Genomic DNA, 20,423 nt, shown 5'->3' on the forward strand with positions numbered 1-20,423 from the left:
CTGCAGCTTTATTACCTTGCCATTAAAGTGATGAGTGGGCGTATAGCCATCTGTCAAACTTAAACTTTTTTTTGTCTCCCTCTATGCTGATTAGTGGCCACAGTTCAAATAAGTACAAGTCTTTTCCATGTAATTTGTATCTTGATCTTCCAGAGAAGGGTATTTATTTTTCATAATGTGCAGCATCTGCTTAAAGTTCATAACTTTTGGATATTTCGATATGTTGATTATATGATTTTAACATAGCTTGTATATATTTTAAAGGATGGTGTATTATAGGCGTGAGTTATTTCAAGGTCTTCTGGTTTCCTGGTTAGGTTCAAAGAGTGAGTTTTTGCATGTCTACACTCATGCATGCACTCCAAAATTTATATTATATAGCAGTATTTATGTACTTTGTGGTCTTGTGTTCACGGCGCAGAAGGATATTAGGAGTGTGTATTAGTAGTGTGTTGGTTTGTGTCATCAGAAATCGATGGTGGCACATCTGGTTGTGTTTAGGCCTGGTCTGTGGCGGCAGACTGCTGGAGACGTGGAGAAGAGCTCTGCTCTTCAATTAAGGAAGGTTCCCACGAAGCACCTCAGGCTAACAAATCACGGGAGTCTGTCTGTGTCTGTATGTATGTGTTCTTCTGTTCAGTATATTTTGGTGGGATATACTGTTCAATCTGTATGAGGCAGATTGAACTGTTTGCTTCGAGCTGATTGGACTTAGTTCAAATCAAAATACACACATTCAAAGTGAATGCATGCTGTAAAGTGATTAAGAATGCAGTGTCTGTAAATGTGTGTAGATGTTCATATTACTATGTATGTGTGTAAGTGAGAGTGCACATTATGAACCAGGACAGCGTTCTTCTGCATGTTTATGCTAGCACTTCCTGAAAGCTGTACACATCCTGATTATGGACACAAATGGAGTTCAGTTATATTCTCATGTTATGCAACAGAAAGGAGTTCATCCATGAGGCCTCCAAGAGAGTATGATAAGGGGGAGCAATGAAGAGGAAGAGCTTGAAGAGAGAAAGGAGGGATCCAGGATTATGAAATGGAAGAGATTATCCATAAGAGATCGGTGAAGAGAAGACATTAAAATGTGTTGTAGAAATAATCTTCAGGGATGATGGGAAGATGAGAGCAAAGAGGTTTAGCTTTGATAACTCACGCTGTCTTTGATGCCTTTTGATGTTCAGGGAGGTATGCCAGGTGGGAAAAGTCTCAGTTAAAGGGGCGGTGGTGAGGTATGAGGGGATATTTAATCTGAGTGCTCAGGGCTGTTGGGATAAACAGAGAATTAAAGGCCGGGATGGAGGCTAATCATAAGCTATAGGGATGAGGTTCAATTAGGATCAGTGAACGAAGGAAGACTGGAAGCCTTGTCTGTGGGTTTGAGTAAACATAAAATAACCCCAGTCATCAAAGTGGACACAATCCACTGCAGATACATTATATCCACTGATTAAACAGGCAAAAAAGCATGTGGATAAATATTGACCTGTAAGGGATTATGCAGTACCGCAGCTTTCCCGTCTGAGCCCATTTTAATCACAGCCCGGCATACTTTAAGTTACTACAAATAATTTGGCCAGTAATGCTGCTGGATTTAATTTAAATATGTTCTCTCTTGTGTCATGTGTTTTCAAATTATTTCTGCATGATATGAAAATCTGTTAGCGCCATCTTCATTCTGTATTCCTCAAGAAGCTTTGCCCGTCCTGTGAGTGGTCTTTTGTCCTCCAAGCTCGGGTCCTCTACCAGAGGCCTGGGAGCTTGAGGGTCCTGAGTAGTATCTTTGCTGTTCCTAAGACAAGACTCTACTGGACAAAGATCTCGGATGTCGTTCCTGGAATCTGGTGGAGCCATTCTCCCAGTTCGGGGGTCACTGCCCCGAGTGTTCCAATTACCACAGGGACTGCTGTTGCCTTCACCTTCCACATACTCTCTAGTTCTTCTCTCAGCCCTTGGTATTTGTCAAGCTTCTCTTGTTCCTTCTTCCTGATGCTGCTATTGCTTGGTATTGCTACAGCTATCACTACGACTTTCTTCCTCCATTTGTCCACCAGTTCTATGTCTGGTTGGTTAGCCATCACCGGTTTGTCCATCTGTATCTTGAAGTCCCACAGGATCTTGGCTTGGTCATTCTTAACCACCGTTGGGGGCGTATCCCATTTTGACCTCGGAACTTCCAGCCCATACTCAGCACAGATGTTCCTGTATACTATGCCAGCCACTTGATTATGGCTCTCCATGTATGCCCTGCCTGCTAGCATGCTGCCAGAAGTATTCACTAAGCATGCATTTGGTTGTGCCCTTCTTCCTGATGTAGCATACAGTCTCAGGGTGCTGGATTTGGGGTGAAACCCTCCATGCACGGTAAGGAGCTTTCTTATCTTGATGTCAATGGCTTCTATCTCCTCCTTTGGCCAGTTTATTATCCCAGCAGGGTATCTAATGATTGGCAGGGCTTAAGTGTTGATTGCCTGGATCTTGTTCTTACTGTTCAGCTGACTCCTCAGGACTTGCCTTACTCTCTGCAGGTACTTGGCGGTTGCGACTTACCTACTGGCCTCTTCATGGTTCCCATTTTCCTGTGGGATTCCAAGGTATTTGTAACTATCCTTAATGTCTGCAATGTTGCCTTCTGGTCAGGCAAGCCTCTGAGTTCTGACTGAGGGGAGCACAGTTTTCTAGTGCTCTCTTTGTCACCATCTGACTCCATGTCATTGCTGTAGATCTTAGTGGTGTGGATCAGTCAATCATTGTCTTGTTCTCCACATTCCCATTGAGTTCCTGATGAAGGTTCTTAGGGTCCTGTTCATCTTGTACAGTTCTAGGCATTCCACGATCCATTGTCATAGGGTTTCTTGCAATTAATCTAGGTTGGTCAGTCGGGTCTTACAGTCTCAAGTGACTGCTCTATCTACCAGTAGTTGGTGTTTTGCTCCTCTGGTATCTGCCATTTTCTTGCTGGGTTCTGCTCATGTGCCTGCTCATCTTGGCTGCTATGATCCCTGACAGGAGCTTCCATGTTGTTCTGAGGCAGGTTATTGGCTGGATGGGACTTCTAATATTGTTCCACTGGCACTGAGAGTACACCTTGGATGGTTCAGTGGAGAACATCTGTTTTATTTTTTTTTTGGTTGGTTGGTTGGTTGTTTTTTTTTTTTTGTTTTTTTTGCCTGCCTGCCTGCCTGCCTTCTATGTCTCTGCTCTACCTCTTGAAGTGGTTAGCCAAGGCTGTGAGTCTTTGCTTGGCAGTAATACTCAGTTTTAAAGATTTAGGTGCAGTGAAAACAATGCCTGTCAATCCACTGGTCGTTCACTTAAGCACAGTATCTCAACAACTATGAAGTTGCCATTGCCATAAAATCTGGGCATCAGTTTCTCCCACCTTTCATTTAGTGTCATCATCAGGTCATCTTTGATTAGTGCCTATCACAGTATGGACTTTCCTGTCAGCCGCAGCTGAAGTAGTGGACTTTACACATGCTAAGTGGCTCCATGTTAGTGTTTTTATTGTTGGCTTCTTATCATTACAAAGATTAGCGTTTAATTCAAGGTACAGGTTTGTACTTCTGCTTCATCACACACCTTCATGCATCCACTAAGACACAAGTGCCAACGAGCGTTACATGACATCATAATAGCCGACATGTTTTTTTTTCTTTGAGACTCTTCAGTCTGTCTCGTTTCATGTTACGAATCTGCATCAACTAATTTGCTCTTGTTTTTGTTTTTTTTTTTGTTTTTTTTTTACAGAGTCAGGAGTTCCACATTTATACCCAGTACTGCACCAACTACCCACGGTGAGAAAGCAACCCCTATGTATGTATGTATGTATGTATGTGTGTGTGTGTGTGTGTGTGTGTGTGTGTGTGTGTGTGTGTGTGTGTGTGTGTGTGTGTGTGTGTGTGTGTGTGTGAGTGAGTGACAGAGACTGCTTATTCACTTCAGTGATCTACTGTACAGTTGGTATCTCATCATGATCTCACCTTCACATGCCATCTTCCCAGCATCTCACATAGCCCTATTGTGTATATTGTTCAATGCATTACCTTATTCTCCCTCTTCCTGATGAGCGGACACGCTCTATAGAAACCTCCTCAGCAGGAGTCAAAGTGTCTACTGTCAGTTGTGCCTCAAGGTCTCTCTAAATCCCTCCCTCCCTCCTCCTTTCTGTTTTTTTTCCCCCTGATTTTCCTTTATTGGTGGCCTATTGACAGAGTTACAGCTGACATACTGACAGACAGGGTATTAACGTTGTCACCTTATCATAGCTAATGCCGTTAATGTTTTCTGCTGCTTTGTGTGAGTGCCTCAGTGCCATCTGACACCTGTGTGGTATAATGTAAAGGGGTTCTTTGTGTCAATGTATATATTGTGTATGATTAAATCAGCTGAAATGTGAGGCGATTCTTCCTGCTACTACATACTGCACCTTTCAAACAAACCTTTTCCTCTGGCTCACACTGTCTTTGTACATATTTCCTTCCTCACATGCCTTTTTATCAATCTAATGACCAATTGAATGTTGATTGCGTACGTGTGTGTGTGTACATATATATATATATATATGACTGTGTATGGGTGTGTGTGTGCAAGGGGGCTGTTGTCAGCTGTTTAAGATTGACTTTCTGCAACATCCACACCACAGCTGGTGACCCCTATGAAGGTCACACACGACACACAGAGAGATACTTACATATGAATACACGCGCACACATACACACACACACACACACACACACACTCTCATGAGCTGTAGACGTATCATGGTCATACTGAGCTCAGAGGTCGGGTTTCCTCCAGAACAATGTGAGGCCTGTGTGGAGCTGCACTGGAATTTAGACATGCAGACATGCACATGAGCACACACACACTTACACAAGACACAGAAGAAAGAGACAAGTTCACAACTGTCTTCCTCTGTCTTTTTCCACTGTGTGTGTTTGTGTACACATAAACTCTCACACATACAGCCTCCATTTGGTAGTGAAAAAGTTATTTTATTCTTCAGTAGATCAGAGAGCAAATGAGCTCCATTGAGCAGTAAATTTGGTTTTATGAGGCTGTAGCGTTGTAGAATATGTTGCAAAAATGAGTTGATATAGGCCAAGCTAACAATAAAAGCATCAATAATGCAATTAGAGACTGGCATCTGAGATTGAAATGGGACTAATCAATGACTTTGTTAACCTTCAGGGGATTTTTGTTTTTACAAAGATTCTGTTGTTCAAATTATTGATTTAAAAACAAAGAACACTGACAAAGTGTATTTGTGCATGTCTGATATATAGGTGCTGGAAACATTTCTCAGGGATTTTGTTCCATATTGGCACCATAGTATCACACTGTTGCTGCAGATTTGTCGATTGCATATCCATTATAAAGGGAGAGACACGGTCAGCAACAATACTCAGTTGATCCTAAATGGTCCAAAGTGTACAAAGAGATATCCCCCACACCATTACACCATCACCAGCAACCTGAACCACTGATACGAGGCAGGATCGATCCATGCTTTCATGTTGTTTACACCAAATTCTGACCCTACTATCTGAATGTTGCAGCAAAAATCAAGACTCATTAGACCAGGCAATTTTTTTTCTCCAGTCTTCTTTTATCCAATTTTGGTGAGCCTGTGCCTCAGCTTACTGTTCTTGGCTGACAGTGGCACCTGGTGTGATCTGCTGCTGCTGTAACCCATCTGCTTCAAGATTCAAGGTGTTTGTGTGTTCAGAGATGCTCTTCTGCATAGCTCGGTTGTAATGAGTGGCTATTTCAGTTAGCGTTGCCTTCCTATCAGCTCCAAGCAGTCTGGCCATTCTCCTGTGACCTCTGGCATTATCAACTGCTGCTCACTGGATAGTTTCTCTTTTTCGGACCATTCTCTGTAAATCGTAGAGATGGCTGTGTGGGAAGATCTCAGTACATCAGGAGTTTTTGAAATGCTCAGTCCAATCCAAACAACCATGCCACATTCAGAGTCACTTAAATCAACCTTCCTTCTCATTCTGATGCTCCGTTTGAAATTCAGTGGGTCGTCTTTATCATGTCTGCATGCCTAAATGCACTGAGTTGCTGCCATGTGTTACCGAGCAGTTGAACAGTGTACTTAATAAAATGGCCGATGAGTGTAGTGTGAGAGCGGAGCACAAATCTGAGCAGTATTTAAATTATTTTTACACCCATGCGAAAATACACAGGTGCACAGTGCATGGGTGCCAGAGCTTCAAGAATAATATATAAACCCCAATGAAAAAGTACACACATGATGACTTGGGTATGATTTTGTGTATTAATTTACATTCCTCACCATGTTGATGGATAATATTCAGTATTAACATAATATTAATTTAACCATGCTATTCAGGCTAAAAGGTGAAAGGGGATCTCTCTCTCTCTTGTCATCCTTAAATGTTTTTATGAAGGCGCATACTGATCCCTGTTATGTCTCTGTCAGTTAATAATCGCTCTGTGTTTTGGTGATATTTTTCTTTCCCCCCCCTCAATATTATGTTACAGTTCTCACTCGTCATTGCTGTCAAATTACAGTTTCCTACGCATCCCTGACATCTTATTTGCTGCGTTTTGTCTCCACAGGTCGGTTGCCGTGCTCACAGAATGCATGAGGAACAAGGCGTTGGCAAAGTTTTTCCGCGAGCGCCAAGAATCTCTAAGGCACTCCTTGCCCCTGGGCTCCTACCTGCTCAAGCCAGTGCAGAGGATCCTCAAGTACCATCTACTATTGCATGTACGTCTTTTTTTTTTTTTTTTTTGTCTAGCCCAAAACACACACACACACATTATAATACAAACAATTACCCTTTACCCACAGAAATGTAAGTGCAGCCATAATGATTTTTTTTTTTAAATCTGCACCAATGCAAATGCATGTGTACGGTTAAGTAACAGCGTTTTGACTGAGCTTCCAGCCCACCTCCAATGGAGAAGCCAAATGTTTAGACATATGGTGCTCAGCATGCATGTTCCTGTGAATATGTGTATTCCTGTGTATATTGCACTGCATGAATTGTTGTTATGAACACAAAACAAATATAGTGATATGAACATGCTTGTGAAGTGGCAGCGTTTTTATGTTTTGCGCCACCATTGCAGGAGATAGCCAACCACATGGAGAAGGACACAGAGACCTATGAGGTTGTGCAAGAAGCCATAGACACCATGCAGAGAGTGGCGTGGCACATCAACGACATGAAGAGGAAGCACGAGCATGCTGTGAGGTTGCAGGTATAACGAGCTCTCTCACGTGCATTAAAATTGTGCCACTTTCTCCAAACCTTTCCATAATTCATTACACGCATGACATGTGATGATGTCTCCTGCGTGCGTTCCACGAATAAACAGACACACAGCAGTTTGAAAATCTTTCAAGGAGCCAATTCTTTTATTGTTCCGTGCAACAGTGAGCTCCAGGTTTGAATCGGCCAAGGCCCCGATGTTCCCCACATCTTACGCAAGTCGCTGCATTTTCCGCTGGGCTAATGATGGCCTTGCATAAGGAGCACACATAAAAGGGAAGCTTGTTTCTTTTATCTGCTGGGGGACAGAATGGTCTGATGAATGCAGGAATGTGGGGAAACAATTTCCCTGAGAGACTAAAAGTATTCGTGTCATAGAAATGTTTTTTGTTTTTTTTTTCTTTTTTTTGCTGCTTTTTCTGAAGTATAATTTTCTTCAGTGCATTCCATTGTCCCTTTTTTTTAATTTTCAGAAACATTTATTTAGGCTTCTCTTTGTTTGACCCTCCACCCTGTAGACTCATTCGGGGGTTTACTCACGTTCCGATTGGCTCATCTTATTATTATTTGTGTGTGCGCTGCAGGTCAAAAGGTTTTCAATCTGATTCGATGTGTTTTTAATGTTCTCCTATTTTCATTGTAAGTGCATGATTGTCTTTCACCTTTTGTTTGTTTTTTTTTGTCCTCTTATAACCTCTCCTCACTCTGTAACTCTGTGCTTCCCGCAGGAAATCCAAAGCCTTCTCACCAACTGGAAGGGTCCTGATCTGATCGGCTATGGAGAGCTGGTTCTCGAAGGAACGTTTCGTCTGCAGCGAGCCAAAAATGAAAGAACTCTCTTCCTGTTTGACAAACTTCTGCTAATTACTAAGAAACGAGAAGAAACCTACACGTACAAGGCTCACATCCTGGTCAGTGATGTAATTTGAAGAACTTTGTGCCCCCTGAAGAAATTAAGCTTATTAGTGTCTGTGCCGTGTATTTGAATGTGACTTCCTGCCCGTCTCTTGTAGTGCTGTAATCTGATGCTGGTGGAAGTTATCCCTAAAGAACCACTGAGTTTCAGCGTGTTTCACTACAAGAACCCGAAACTACAGCACACAGTCCAGGTATAGCAACATTACATAAAGAGACGTGTCAAACCAAACATCAAACACCTTTCGAATTTAATTACATGTTTGAGAATGTCACTACCAACAACATTGTGCAAGTCAGAAAGTGCGATGACTATTTGCAGGTGTCTTATTGTTTTGTATTTAGTCCAGGCTCACCTCAGTGAGTTGCTCAGACACGTAGAGTGTTTAAAGGCTAATGGCGGCCATTGTTGTTTCGACAAGTGCTGAAAAAGAAAGCTAATATGTTTTATGTAACAAAGCCGCTCTCCAGTTTTTAAGGGTTTAACTCAGGCCTTTGAACTGTCTTTAAAATACATGTATGAGATTATCTCATCTGTGATATTGTGCTCTCTGCCCACAGGCCAAATCGCAGCAAGACAAACGCATGTGGATCTTACACCTCAAGAGACTCATACTTGAAAACCATCCTGCCAAAATCCCTGCCAAGGTAAGAGGAGCTCGTTTCCTGACAGCCCTGTCTTTATTCGCCCATTTCGTAACTGCGTTGAGCGGGATGTGCTGAAAATGTCACTCCCTCTCTTACTTCCTCATATTCCTTTTTTTTCCCCCACTTATCCTTTTCCCTTTCTAACTTCTTCCTGTCAGAAACATTTTTTTAAGCATTTTTTTATTCTATTTTGTTCTGTTTTAATTTGGTTTTGCATTGATATTAACTTGGTTTTTAGTTTGACATATTTTATTTGGATTATTCGTATTTTTTAATTTTTTTTATTGTAAGTTCTAAGTGAAGTTTATTTATAAAGTGCTTTGTGACAACATGTCTGTGAAAAGCACTTTATAAATGAACTTTGCTGACTTTCTTTTCTATCTCTTCATCTGCCTTTGGACATGCAAATGCTGCAAATGAAAACTGAGACTATTCTGTAGCAGTCGATGAGAAAGGGGCTGCTTTAACTGTCAGACTTAAACAGTGAAGACTGTAGTGTGGTGCCACCTAGTGTCAAAATGCAGATAAGATTTTTTTCCCCACCCAACTCATTAATTTAAAAAATATTATTTGTGTAATATTCCTAAAATAAATAAATCCTTTTTTTAATTCTAGGCCAAACAAGCTATTTTGGAGATGGATGCAACACGTAAGTACCAATTTACATCACAGATATGTCTGTAACTTAGTGATGTTTATTGAAAAACGACCCTACTGTATGCAATACTCTCTTGCTGCAGGTGTAAAAATACACTGCTCAAAAAAATTAAAGGAACACTTTGAAAACACATCAGATCTCAATGGGGGGGGGGTATCTATACTGATATGGACTGGGTAATGTGTTAGGAACATAAAGCTGCCACTCCATTTGATGGAAATGAAAATTATAACAGAGGGCTGAATTCAAAGAAACCCTGAAAATCAAGGTGAAAAAATGATGTAGCACACTAGTCCAATTAGCCGACAGTTCTTTGCACCAACTCATAATGGTAGTAGTTTGTATGGCTCCCACTTGCTCGTCTGCATGCCTGATAACGTTGGGGCATGCTCCTAATGAGACAACAGATGGTGTCCTAGGGGATCTCTTCCCAAATCTGGACCAAGGCATCACTGAGCTCCCGGACAGTCTGAGGTGCAAACTGGTATCTCCTGGGACCTCCTCCATGCTCTTGAGGCTGTGCTGGGAGACACAGCAAAACTTCTGGCAATGGCACGTGTTGATGTGCCATCCTGGAGTAGTTGGACTACCTGTGCAACCTCTGTAGGGTCCAGATATCACCTCATGCTACCAGTAGTGACACTGACCCTAACCAAATGCAAAACTAGTGAGGAAAAGGTGAGGAAGGAAAAACGTCAGTGGCCTCTACCTGTAAAACTGTTTTGGGGGTTGTCGCATTGTTGAGCCCCTAATGCACCTGTTGTTGTTTTCATTAACACCAAAGCAGCTGAAACTGAATAACAACCCCCTCTGCTACTTAACTGACCAGATCAATATCCCAGAAGTTTAATTGACTTGATGCTGTACTCTGATTAAAAAGTGTTCCTTTAATTTTTTTTTTTTTTTTAGCAGTATATTTAACACAATTCACTTATTACTAATGTGTTTTGCTCTACTTCCGTTTATTTTTCCAGATCACCCTGGGTTCCGTTACACCCCTGACGGTGAAAAGAAGGATTCTCCTCAAACCAAGGAAGGCCCCACTCCTCGCAGAGGACGAAGAAAAGGTGAAAAAATTATAGTTTAAGTGGAAAGTCTGAGTGAATTTTGTGTTCATTCAAGATTAAATGAGGAGGAGTTGCTGTTTCATAGCTCAGTGTGTAAAATAAATACAAATAGAAGGAAATGTACACACGTCTACAAGTTGGTCATAAATTCATTTTTCTGTCTTCCCAGAACCTCTATCCAAATTACTGAAGAATGCTAAACAAAATGCGGCCAACACAGACGGAGAAAAAGTGAGTCACACAAAGTCGATGAACAATGAATCAGTGTACATATTTGGACACAAATTTCACTTAACAAAACCCAAAACTTGCTCCTTCTCCATGTAGCGAACAAGTCTAGGCACGCTGCTTTCTCCGGTGTCCCAGCTGGCTCTGGGCACTATAGGTCGCAGCCGTAGTCTCATCAACCAATCACAAGAGTCCTTAGATCCTGGCGATCACTATGACCACAGTGACCGGGAGGAAGGGGAGGAGTCACATCAGCAGGACGCTGATGATGAGGATGACAGTGGTCTGGTGGGTTTTTGCTACAAATAATTGTGCCCTATATTTTAATTAGTCAAAAAAAAAAAATACACCTGTGACATTATGGATTAGAAAACCCCCAGTTTGTGTGAGTATCTGTTTCCATGTTCATCCGGTCTTTCAAAGGTGTTGATAATGCTGTAAACTCTTTATTCAGGGAGGTGGAAAGAGGCTCCGGGTGCCTGGCAAAGGCAGTAGAAAGAGGCTGAACCCTCAGGCTTCTGTTGATAGCATAGAACAGTGGAAAGCTTTCAACATGAGTCCATCAGACCTACAGGTACAGTATCAATTCAGAAGGATATATCAGTATAAAATTGTATCAATAATTTCTAGCTACTTCAGCCAGTTGTAAAACAAACTTTTTCTGCTGTCCTTCAGAGAGCCAGAGAATCCCTAGTACGGGATGGAAGCCACCACCCACCACTCCTCAGGACACCTCACGTAACAGAGGAACCTCCAGACTCCCCCATTCCCTCTGTAATCGTCACAGAAAGTGATCACTCAGTAAGGAACATTTGGGCAGATCATCAGGCTCGCAGGGCCATGTTCCCCACCCGCCAGAGAACAATGCAGCCTGATGACGAGGATGAGGACATCTACCAGATGTTTGTTCCCACAGAGCCAAATGGACCAGAACCTGAAGTGCCTTCAGAGAGGTCAGAGGCTACCTCATCGCCCAGGACAGCTCGACCCTGCAGCTGGCATGTAGAACAGGTGCCCACAGTGCAGATTGAACCTCCACCCAGTGGTAGCAGAGTCCTGCGGCGGGCGAGCAGTGTGGGAGAGAAGGCTACGGAGGCTCGAGGGAGTCCTGAAGACGACCAGGCCAGTCACAGCAACCTGGAAGTGATCCACACTGAATCATCCAGCAATGACATATCTGGATCATCCTCAGCTGAGCAGCTGACGATGGACGATATTGAAAATATATATGACAACATCAGCTATGAGGACCTAAAGAGCATGGGCCTCATCAGAAGAGACCCTGAAGAAAGCCAGTTGCAGAAAGATACATCTACAGATGCACAGGGTTCCCAGAGTGAGGCAGAAAGAGCAGTAAATGTTCCAGAGGTCAAAGAGTCCATGACCGAACCAGACAGTCTGTCAGAGGACAATAAGTCATTAACACATGAGGGGAAGTCATTTGGGACATGTGAGCTCAAAATAGTGGAGGAGGAGAATATCTATGACACCATCCGTTTTAGGGAGCCACCATCAACAAAGGTCAAGGAAACAAATGAAGGTGATAAATTAAAACAAGAGAGGGACAGTCTCCTGGTGTCAGAACAAGACCTGACTGCAAGTCTTGGAGCATTTGTTTCTGAGGAGAGCCCCCACTTTAGAGAGGATGAAGGACCATCCCCCTGTCTTGCCCCATGTTCTTCTGAGCCAGATTTTTCCTCTTCTTCCGCCTCTGATACCTTTTCCCAGAGCTCACAGAAAAGCGATAAGATGTCTGAGCAGGTCGATGATCTTTGGAATGACTTGGAAAACTACATCAAGAACAACGAGAAGAAAGCTGATCGACTCCCTGCTGCATTCCCTGTGAGTACCAGTGAGTCCCCGAAGAAGCCTTCATCTGTCAAAAACAGTCCTGTGACGAACGCTCCTGTAGATAGTCCTCGTGCAGCTAGTGGGCCAACCAAGAGTCCCCCAGCACATCAGTCCAAGCCCCCACCTGTGACCTCCACACCCTCATTCACCATCCCAGTTATCAACCTTCCTGAACAAAGTGAAGGTACTACTGAAGAAGAAAACCACAGCCCTTCTCTGGCTTTACGCCCCCTTCCTGTCACCCCAGAGCCGGTCCCCCCAGAGCCTGTCCCAGGAACAGTGAAGAGCATCCGCAACAGACTGGCTCGTCTCAGCAGCGGCAGCTTTCGCCTGGAGGACGATGATCTGGTGGAGCTTCCCCAACGAAACACCCCTCAGAGAGAGAATGCACTCAAGGACTTTCACAGTTTGTTCCCGGGGGAGCTGGCAGGTCTGGACTCACCCTTGGCATCCTCCTCTCTTCTGCTGGGTGAGTCTGTGGACTTTCCCCTGGAACTGATGGACAAAACTAAGAGCCGTGTGTTCCTCATGGCACGACAGTACAGCCAGAAGATTAAGAAAGCAAACCAGCTGCTGCGCATGAGGAGCATGGACCCTGGGGACTCGTGTAGTCGGGCCAGAGCAGAGAAGAAACAGAAAGACCTTGCAGCCATCTTAGAGGAGAAGAAACAAGGAGGTGCAGCCATAGGTAAAAGCTTACATTTGAAATTTGTTTTTTGTTTTTTTGTTTTTTTTTGGGGGGGGGGCGTGCAGTAAACTCAAGTTTTTCATTGGCTGATGGGATGCACTTTTAAAACAGCCAATAAAAATACCCTTTTTTTAATGAAAAGACCAGTTATTGTCCAGAAACTCTTATACTAAACTTATATTATGGATGGTAGGAAATTATTAAATTTTTGCCCAGTGAGGGCCAAAAATACTCCCTGCCTCAGTTTTGAGATACTCAAATTGCTCGTGAGAAAAACTGAGAAATGCAAACATATCTGACTCACTCATTTTTACATCCTCTTTCTCCCATATTCAGGTGCAAGGATAGCAGAGTACTCCCAGCTCTATGACCAGGTGATGTTTAAGGATTCCCCCAGTCCAACCTCTGCTACCCCTCATCATTCTCATCCAGGTCTGTCGTCCTCTCCGTCCATGCCTGAGACCTCTCTGGAAGAGGACTGGCTCCACTCCACCTACAGCAACGGAGAGCTGGCCAGCTTTGTGTCCTTGTCTAGCGAGGCGGGGGACGCTCGAGCGTCTTCTACTCCTCAGCGCAGGCTTACTTCGGCCTGCTCTACCCCTTCTTTTTTCCCTCCATCTCCAACCACTCCGCCATCACAGAGATGGAGCTCATGTGTGTCGGCGCCTAGCGAGAAAGAAGAGCACGTGTACAGTTCCATTAAGAGACATCCATCCTTTAATGCACCATCTTTGCCCTCAAAGTCCTCCCCTTCTGCTCAGTCAGTCAGTTCTATGGGCAGCCAGCAGCAGGACAACAACCAGTCTGGACTTAAATGTAATGGACTCAATGAGGATCGATCCACAGACAGACTTCATGGTCCAAGTCTAGGCCGAGCTGGCCGGCAAAGTAGCCTCCCAGAGCGGTCTACCCAGGGGCTTTCAGAGCTCACTTTGCATGATGGCCAGAAGGTGGTGGTCCTGAATCGGGCTTCTGCACTGAGCATACTCACCGCTACCCAGAACTACCTGGCCAACTTCAAGGACAATGGGGAAGATGACGACGACTATGTCGAAATCCGCTCAGAGGATGAGAGTGAACAAGAGCGAGACCGGTTGGCAGAGAAGAATGGCAGCTCAGCCGTTCTTGCTGGTCAGAATCGGGGTCCCGTCCAGTCTCAGAGTCTGCCGTGCACCCCGATTCGCTCATGTGACCCGCTGAGATCTCTGGACCACGAGCATCTGGAAAAGTACCTGTGGAACGAGCCGCAGCAGAGCCAGCCCAACATCGTCCAGTCCCTGAGGGAGAAGTTTCAGTGTCTGAGCTCCAGTAGCTTTGCCTGAGACTACATGTCAACTAAAAGCCAAATATATATTAACTTACAGCATATATCAACAAAGGGAACAATGCTGCTTGGCCTTGAACACCCTACATCATAAAACACAAACAACTATAAAGAAAATATAACAACTCTCGGTGTAGATCAGCCATGTTTGTAATGACATGTTAATGCCTTTGCCTTCTGTTACAATACTTCAAAGTTTAACATAATAGGCTACTATTAATGGTCAAAATGCTACATCAAAGCTTGCATGTAAGCTGCCTTAGCACTTCCAGAGATCGGGGGATGGGGGTTTGCAAGGTGTTATCAAAGCAAAGTTCTCAGCTGTCGGTGAGAGGAGTCCAGTGTGACTGAAGAGAGTTTAATATTCAAACTCTTTGATTGCTTTATTTGTGGACCTTGTAGACATAATTGGAGTGAACTGTTGTACAGTAGTTCAGGATACTGACTGAGATGTTCTCTTTTCTGTGCTCGAGATCTTAGACTTACTCAAACATCTGGTGGTCTTTAGACAGATTGTGACCTACCATGTCAGAAGTACCTCTTCAATCGTCGTCTTAAGGTTATTTTAACTGCACTTTCACCTCTAGTTAATATTTACCCGTATAGGAGAGGTGACCCCAGAGTCGCGGCTAGTGTTCTAAACCTTGCTTACAGTATCAAACGGTTCAGAACGAGCAGCTTTACAAATACACACTTCAAATTTTGCAGTCTTCAGATGTGCTACTCAGGCTAGATTCTTCACCTTTAGGTGGCTACCGCGGGATCCGATAGATTAAGTATAACTAGACATAGACTTGTAAATCTATTTGAAGTTACTGTACGTCACTCTGCCTGCCACCTTTCTAGGGTATCGTGCTTTAAAAATCAAGAGAAGATGCTGATATTTTAGAAGATCAATAAGAAAAGATAGGATTAAATATTTATTTTGAATCTGTGAGCAAATCAAATGTTTGTTTTTTTTTGTTTGTTTGTTTTTTTTTGTTTTTTAACGTGTAAACGTTTGGGGCCATTCATCGTGCACAGCTAAATGTTCATCCCAATAAATAAATTGTGCTTGTGTGTGTGTGTATTTTTTTTAATCATATTTTAACCTTTGGTTTTTAAGAGGGACCACAAAGGAAAGCATAAAGGAGCATTACAACAGTACTGTATATGGTGTAGTTTTTTTTTTTGTTTTTTTTTTAACTCATGGAACAGCAGCTGTTTGTTTACCTTGTTTACGGGACACTCCCAACTGCCACACTACTGATACGACATCCTGACTCACAGAAAGTCACATTTGATAGTTTAAGGTTCAAACGCCACATTTGTTTCCTCCTTTCAAAGCAAAACCCAAGAGTTGTGCCACACTTGTTTTCATTTCTCAATGTGTCCTATTTATTCAAAAACCATCCCCACCCATTACTGCCCCGCGAGCCACCGGCTGGTTGTAAATGAAACTAGAATATATTTATTAAAAGATGGTTTTTATTAGAATTTAGGAGCTCACAAAATTTGTATCAAATACTGTGAATATTATCAGAAGATGTTTCTATCGCGCACTGCTTGATGAATACAAAAACACGAAACATTTGAAAAAGCACAACATCATGGCCTGTTGTTCACATCAGGAAAATTGCACCAAACACAAGTTAGGACTATGAAGTATTTGTGTTCCATTGTACATTTTTGTCCTGTTTCACTGGTGGGGATTGTCAGTTTTCATTGACTTTTTTTTTTCCCTCTTTTGCACTTTTGTCCATTTTTTTTTACGTTGAATTTGTAAACACTTTGTAAAGATGTACATTTTAGGAGGGTTATTCTTCTATGCCATAGGTATGCTTTTAAATGCTTTGATGTTTAAGTTAAGTCTACTGTATTTTTTTAACTGGCTAGTTGTCATGGCTCAACAAACTGTTGGAGGTAATAAATACAGATTGAACTCACCTTTGTGGTTTTTTTTTGGGGGGGGGGGGGGGGGGGGGGGGGGGGGGGGTTGGATGGGGGCTGGTTATCAGTCAGTAAATTATTTAAAAAAAACAAAACAAAAAAAAGAAACACTACACTGAATAATAGAGCTCACACCCATCAGGGAACCTTTATTTGTGTACTTTACTACTAGCATGCAGGTCATTGACTTAGAACTACTGGCAGTGTCAGGGTTAATTTAGTAAAAACAATGACAGTCATGGTCTCTGGAGCTTGAAAAAGGCGACTGGACTTCTTTTTGTTTCTTGAAGACGTTTCACCTCTCATCCGAAAGGCTTCTTCAGTTCTCAACCAAATGGTGGAGAGACCCAGGTATTTAAACCCCTGTGGGCGTAGTCCCCTGGAGGTGGTTATGACCCTCTATTGATCATGTGCTGGAACACATGTGCCCAGGTGTGAAGGGGGCGTGGGTCATATTTAATCAGTGGTTTCAGTTGAAACCAACTTAGGACTCCGCTCCATTGTTTCCTGTGGCCTATTGAGGTCACTGGAACAAAGGTGTGAATGGGGGTTAAGACGTCTGGGAAGGGAGCTCAGGACAGCACTGTAAGCGGGGGAAAGTTGGTGACGTAATCCACCTCCTCTGTTCAATGATGGTTGTTCACAGTGGACATAGATGGCTTCTTTCACTCCTCTTTCAAACCATCTGTTTTCCCTGTCCAAAATGTGGACATTGGCATCCTCAAAAGAGTGCCCTTTTTCCTTCAGATGCAGATGTACTGCTGAATCTTGTCCTGTCGAAGTGGCTCTTCTATGTTGTGCCATTCGTTTGTGAAGAGGCTGTTTGGTTTCACCAATGTAGAGGTCCGAGCACTCTTCACTGCACTGAACAGCATACACTACATCGCTGATCTTGTGTTTGGCGGGTTTGTCCTTGGGATGAACCAGTTTTTGTCTTAGGGTGTGACTTGGTTTGAAGTATACTGAGATGTCATGCTTGGAGAAAATTCTTCTGAGTTTCTCTGACAAGCCTGACACATATGGGATGACAATGTTGTTCCTCTTGTCCTTCCCATTCTCTGTAGTTTGTGTTTGGCCTTCATTCCTGTGCATCTTAGCTGATTTGATGAAGGCCCAGTTGGGGTAACCGCATGTTTTGAGGGCTTTCTTAATGTGTGTGTGTTCCTTATGCTTCCCTTCTGCCTTAGAGGGAACACTTTCCGCACGGTGTTGTAGGGTCCTGATCACCCCAAGTTTGTGTTCCAGAGGGTGGTGGGAGTCAAAGAGGAGATACTGGTCTGTGTGTGTGGGCTTCCGGTAAACTTCAATGTTGAGGCTTCCATCTTCCTCGATAAGCACCGCACAGTCCAGGAATGGTAACTTGTTATCTCTGGTGTCCTCCCTGGTAAAACGTATGTATTTATCCACTGAGTTAATGTGACGAGTGAAGGCTTCTACTTCTTGGGTTTTGATTTTGACCCAGGTGGCATCTACATATCTGTACCAGTGGCTAGGTGCCTTCCCTTTGAAAGAACCAAGAGCTTTACTTTCCACTTCCTCCATGTAAAGGTTGGCTACAATGGGAGACACTGGGGAGCCCATGGCACATCCATGCTTCTGTCTGTAGAATCCATCATTGTATTTAAAATATGTTGTGGTAAGGCAGAGATCTAAAAGTGCACAAATCTGATCTGGGGTGAAGCTGGTTCTGTTCAGTAAGGAATCGTCTTCCTGTAGTCGTCTTCTGACGGTCTCCACTGCCTCAGTTGTAGGTATGCAAGTGAAAAGTGAAACCACATCAAAGGACACCATGGTTTCATCTGGATCCAGTACAAGATTCTGGACCTTGTTAGTAAAATCTGTAGAGTTTTCAATGTGGTGGGGTGTGATGCCAACAAGCGGTGATAAGATGGTGGCGAGGTGTTTGGAAATGTTGTAGGTGACCGAGTTTATACTGCTGATAATGGGTCGAAGTGGGACTCCTTCTTTGTGGATCTTTGGGAGTCCATAAATGCATGGAGTGGCTTCTCCAGGGTACAGGCGGTAGTAAGGCCACAGACCTCAATAGGCCACAGGAAACAATGGAGCGGAGTCCTAAGTTGGTTTCAACTGAAACCACTGATTAAATATGACCCACGCCCCCTTCACACCTGGGCACATGTGTTCCAGCACATGATCAATAGAGGGTCATAACCACCTCCAGGGGACTACGCCCACAGGGGTTTAAATACCTGGGTCTCTCCACCATTTGGTTGAGAACTGAAGAAGCCTTTCGGATGAGAGGTGAAACGTCTTCAAGAAACAAAAAGAAGTCCAGTCGCCTTTTTCAAGCTCCAGAGACTACTATGACCTGGATGACTGAGAATCTACACAGACAATGACAGTCATGGTAAAATGAAAGTACAATCCTAATTTTTTAAAATAGCAGGACATAATTATCCAGTTCTTACCAGCTTTTAAATTGGGTAAATGGAACCTCAGATGAACACATTACATCATCTCATTATTTAACAAAACTAAGCCAAAATGATTCGACAGCTTGTAGAACCACTTGTAGCAGCGATAACTTGAAGTCATTTTTTTATATCGGTGCGGCCCACTCTCCTTTCCACCGCTGCTTCAGTTCGCTGAGGTTTGTGGGCATTTATTTGTGCACAGCTCTCTTAGGTTCCCGCCAAAGCATTTGAGTCGTGATGAGGTCTGGACTTTGACTGGACTGTTGCAACACCTTCATTCGTTTTTTCTTTCACCCATGCTTTTGTAGATTTGCTGCAACATTGTCCTGTTGCATGACTCAGCCAAGCTTTAGATATCAGACAGATGGCCTCACATTTGACTCTAGAATACTTTGGTATACAGAGGAGTTCATGGTTGACTCGGTGACTGCAAGGTGCCCAGGTCTTGTGGCTGCAAAACGAGCCCAAATCATCACCTTTCCACCACTGTCCTGATAGTTAGTTTGAGGTGTTTGAGCTGATATGTAGTTTGGTTTTTTACCAAACTTGGTGCTTTGCATTAAGGCCAAACATCTCCACTTTGGTCTCATCTGTCCAAAGGACATTGTTCTAGAAGCTTTTTCCTGGCAAGCCTTCCTAACAATCCATACTAGTTCTGCCCTTTTCTAATTATACTGTTATGAACTTTAACCTTTAAATGCTAACTGAGGCCTGTAGCTGTTGGGTTTTTTTTGTAGTTTCTCTGAGCATTGCACGGTCTGACCTTGGGGTGAATTTTCTGGGATGTCCACTCCTGGGAAGATTGGCAGCTGTTGAACATTTTCCTCTAGTGAATAATATTTCTCACTGTAAGATGATGGACTTCAAATTGTTTGGAAGTGGCCTTAGAACCATTCTCAGATTGATGGGCCGCAATAGTGGCTGCTTCAAGATCACAGCTGATTTTTCCTCGTTGTCGTTGTGAATGTGCCGGACCAACAAACTGGCAAAACTTCTGCTTTTATAGAGGAGCTCACACTTGCTGATGATCAGTTAATCAAGTGCATTTGATTAGCAGCACCTGGCTGCTCTTACCCTCTTAATTCCTGAAGAAGCAGTAAGCATGTATTTTGATTTTCACACACTGCTTCTGGTTTAGTTTTTGCTAAATAATGACACATATAATATGTCATGTTTTGTAGTTCATTTGAGGTTGTAGTTAACAAATTTTAAAATCTGTTAACCAACTCTGACCAACCAACTCTGACTAATTCTGACCAAATTATTTTACATGTAAAACCTTTAAAGAGGGTGTACTTTTTTTTTTTTTTTTTTTTTTTTTTTTTTTTTACCATGACTGTAAAATTGAAAGCATTTGAGCAATAAAAAAGTAAATGTGTTTGAATTGGAAACATCTGTAATATATCATTTTATTAATT

The 20,423-nt window shown here is 43.0% G+C and overlaps 1 protein-coding gene across 1 annotated transcript in view; it reads left to right on the plus strand.

Moving 5' to 3' along the window:
• The window catches only part of LOC115774774 (pleckstrin homology domain-containing family G member 1), a 34,623-nt gene extending 18,085 nt beyond the window's left edge, over window positions 1–16,538 (plus strand). Inside the window, exons 5-17 of the mRNA XM_030722181.1 lie at window positions 3,760–3,806; window positions 6,604–6,754; window positions 7,120–7,251; window positions 7,991–8,173; window positions 8,276–8,371; window positions 8,739–8,825; window positions 9,441–9,474; window positions 10,458–10,550; window positions 10,720–10,781; window positions 10,878–11,066; window positions 11,233–11,352; window positions 11,454–13,317; window positions 13,654–16,538. Coding sequence (XP_030578041.1) covers window positions 3,760–3,806; window positions 6,604–6,754; window positions 7,120–7,251; window positions 7,991–8,173; window positions 8,276–8,371; window positions 8,739–8,825; window positions 9,441–9,474; window positions 10,458–10,550; window positions 10,720–10,781; window positions 10,878–11,066; window positions 11,233–11,352; window positions 11,454–13,317; window positions 13,654–14,639 — 4,044 coding nt within the window. The 3' untranslated portion in view covers window positions 14,640–16,538. The remainder of the gene's footprint in view (window positions 1–3,759; window positions 3,807–6,603; window positions 6,755–7,119; window positions 7,252–7,990; window positions 8,174–8,275; window positions 8,372–8,738; window positions 8,826–9,440; window positions 9,475–10,457; window positions 10,551–10,719; window positions 10,782–10,877; window positions 11,067–11,232; window positions 11,353–11,453; window positions 13,318–13,653) is intronic.
• Window positions 16,539–20,423: the final 3,885 nt, after the last annotated feature.

This window comes from Archocentrus centrarchus, chromosome 24, assembly GCF_007364275.1.
Source record: "Archocentrus centrarchus isolate MPI-CPG fArcCen1 chromosome 24, fArcCen1, whole genome shotgun sequence".
Taxonomy (NCBI): domain Eukaryota; kingdom Metazoa; phylum Chordata; class Actinopteri; order Cichliformes; family Cichlidae; genus Archocentrus; species Archocentrus centrarchus.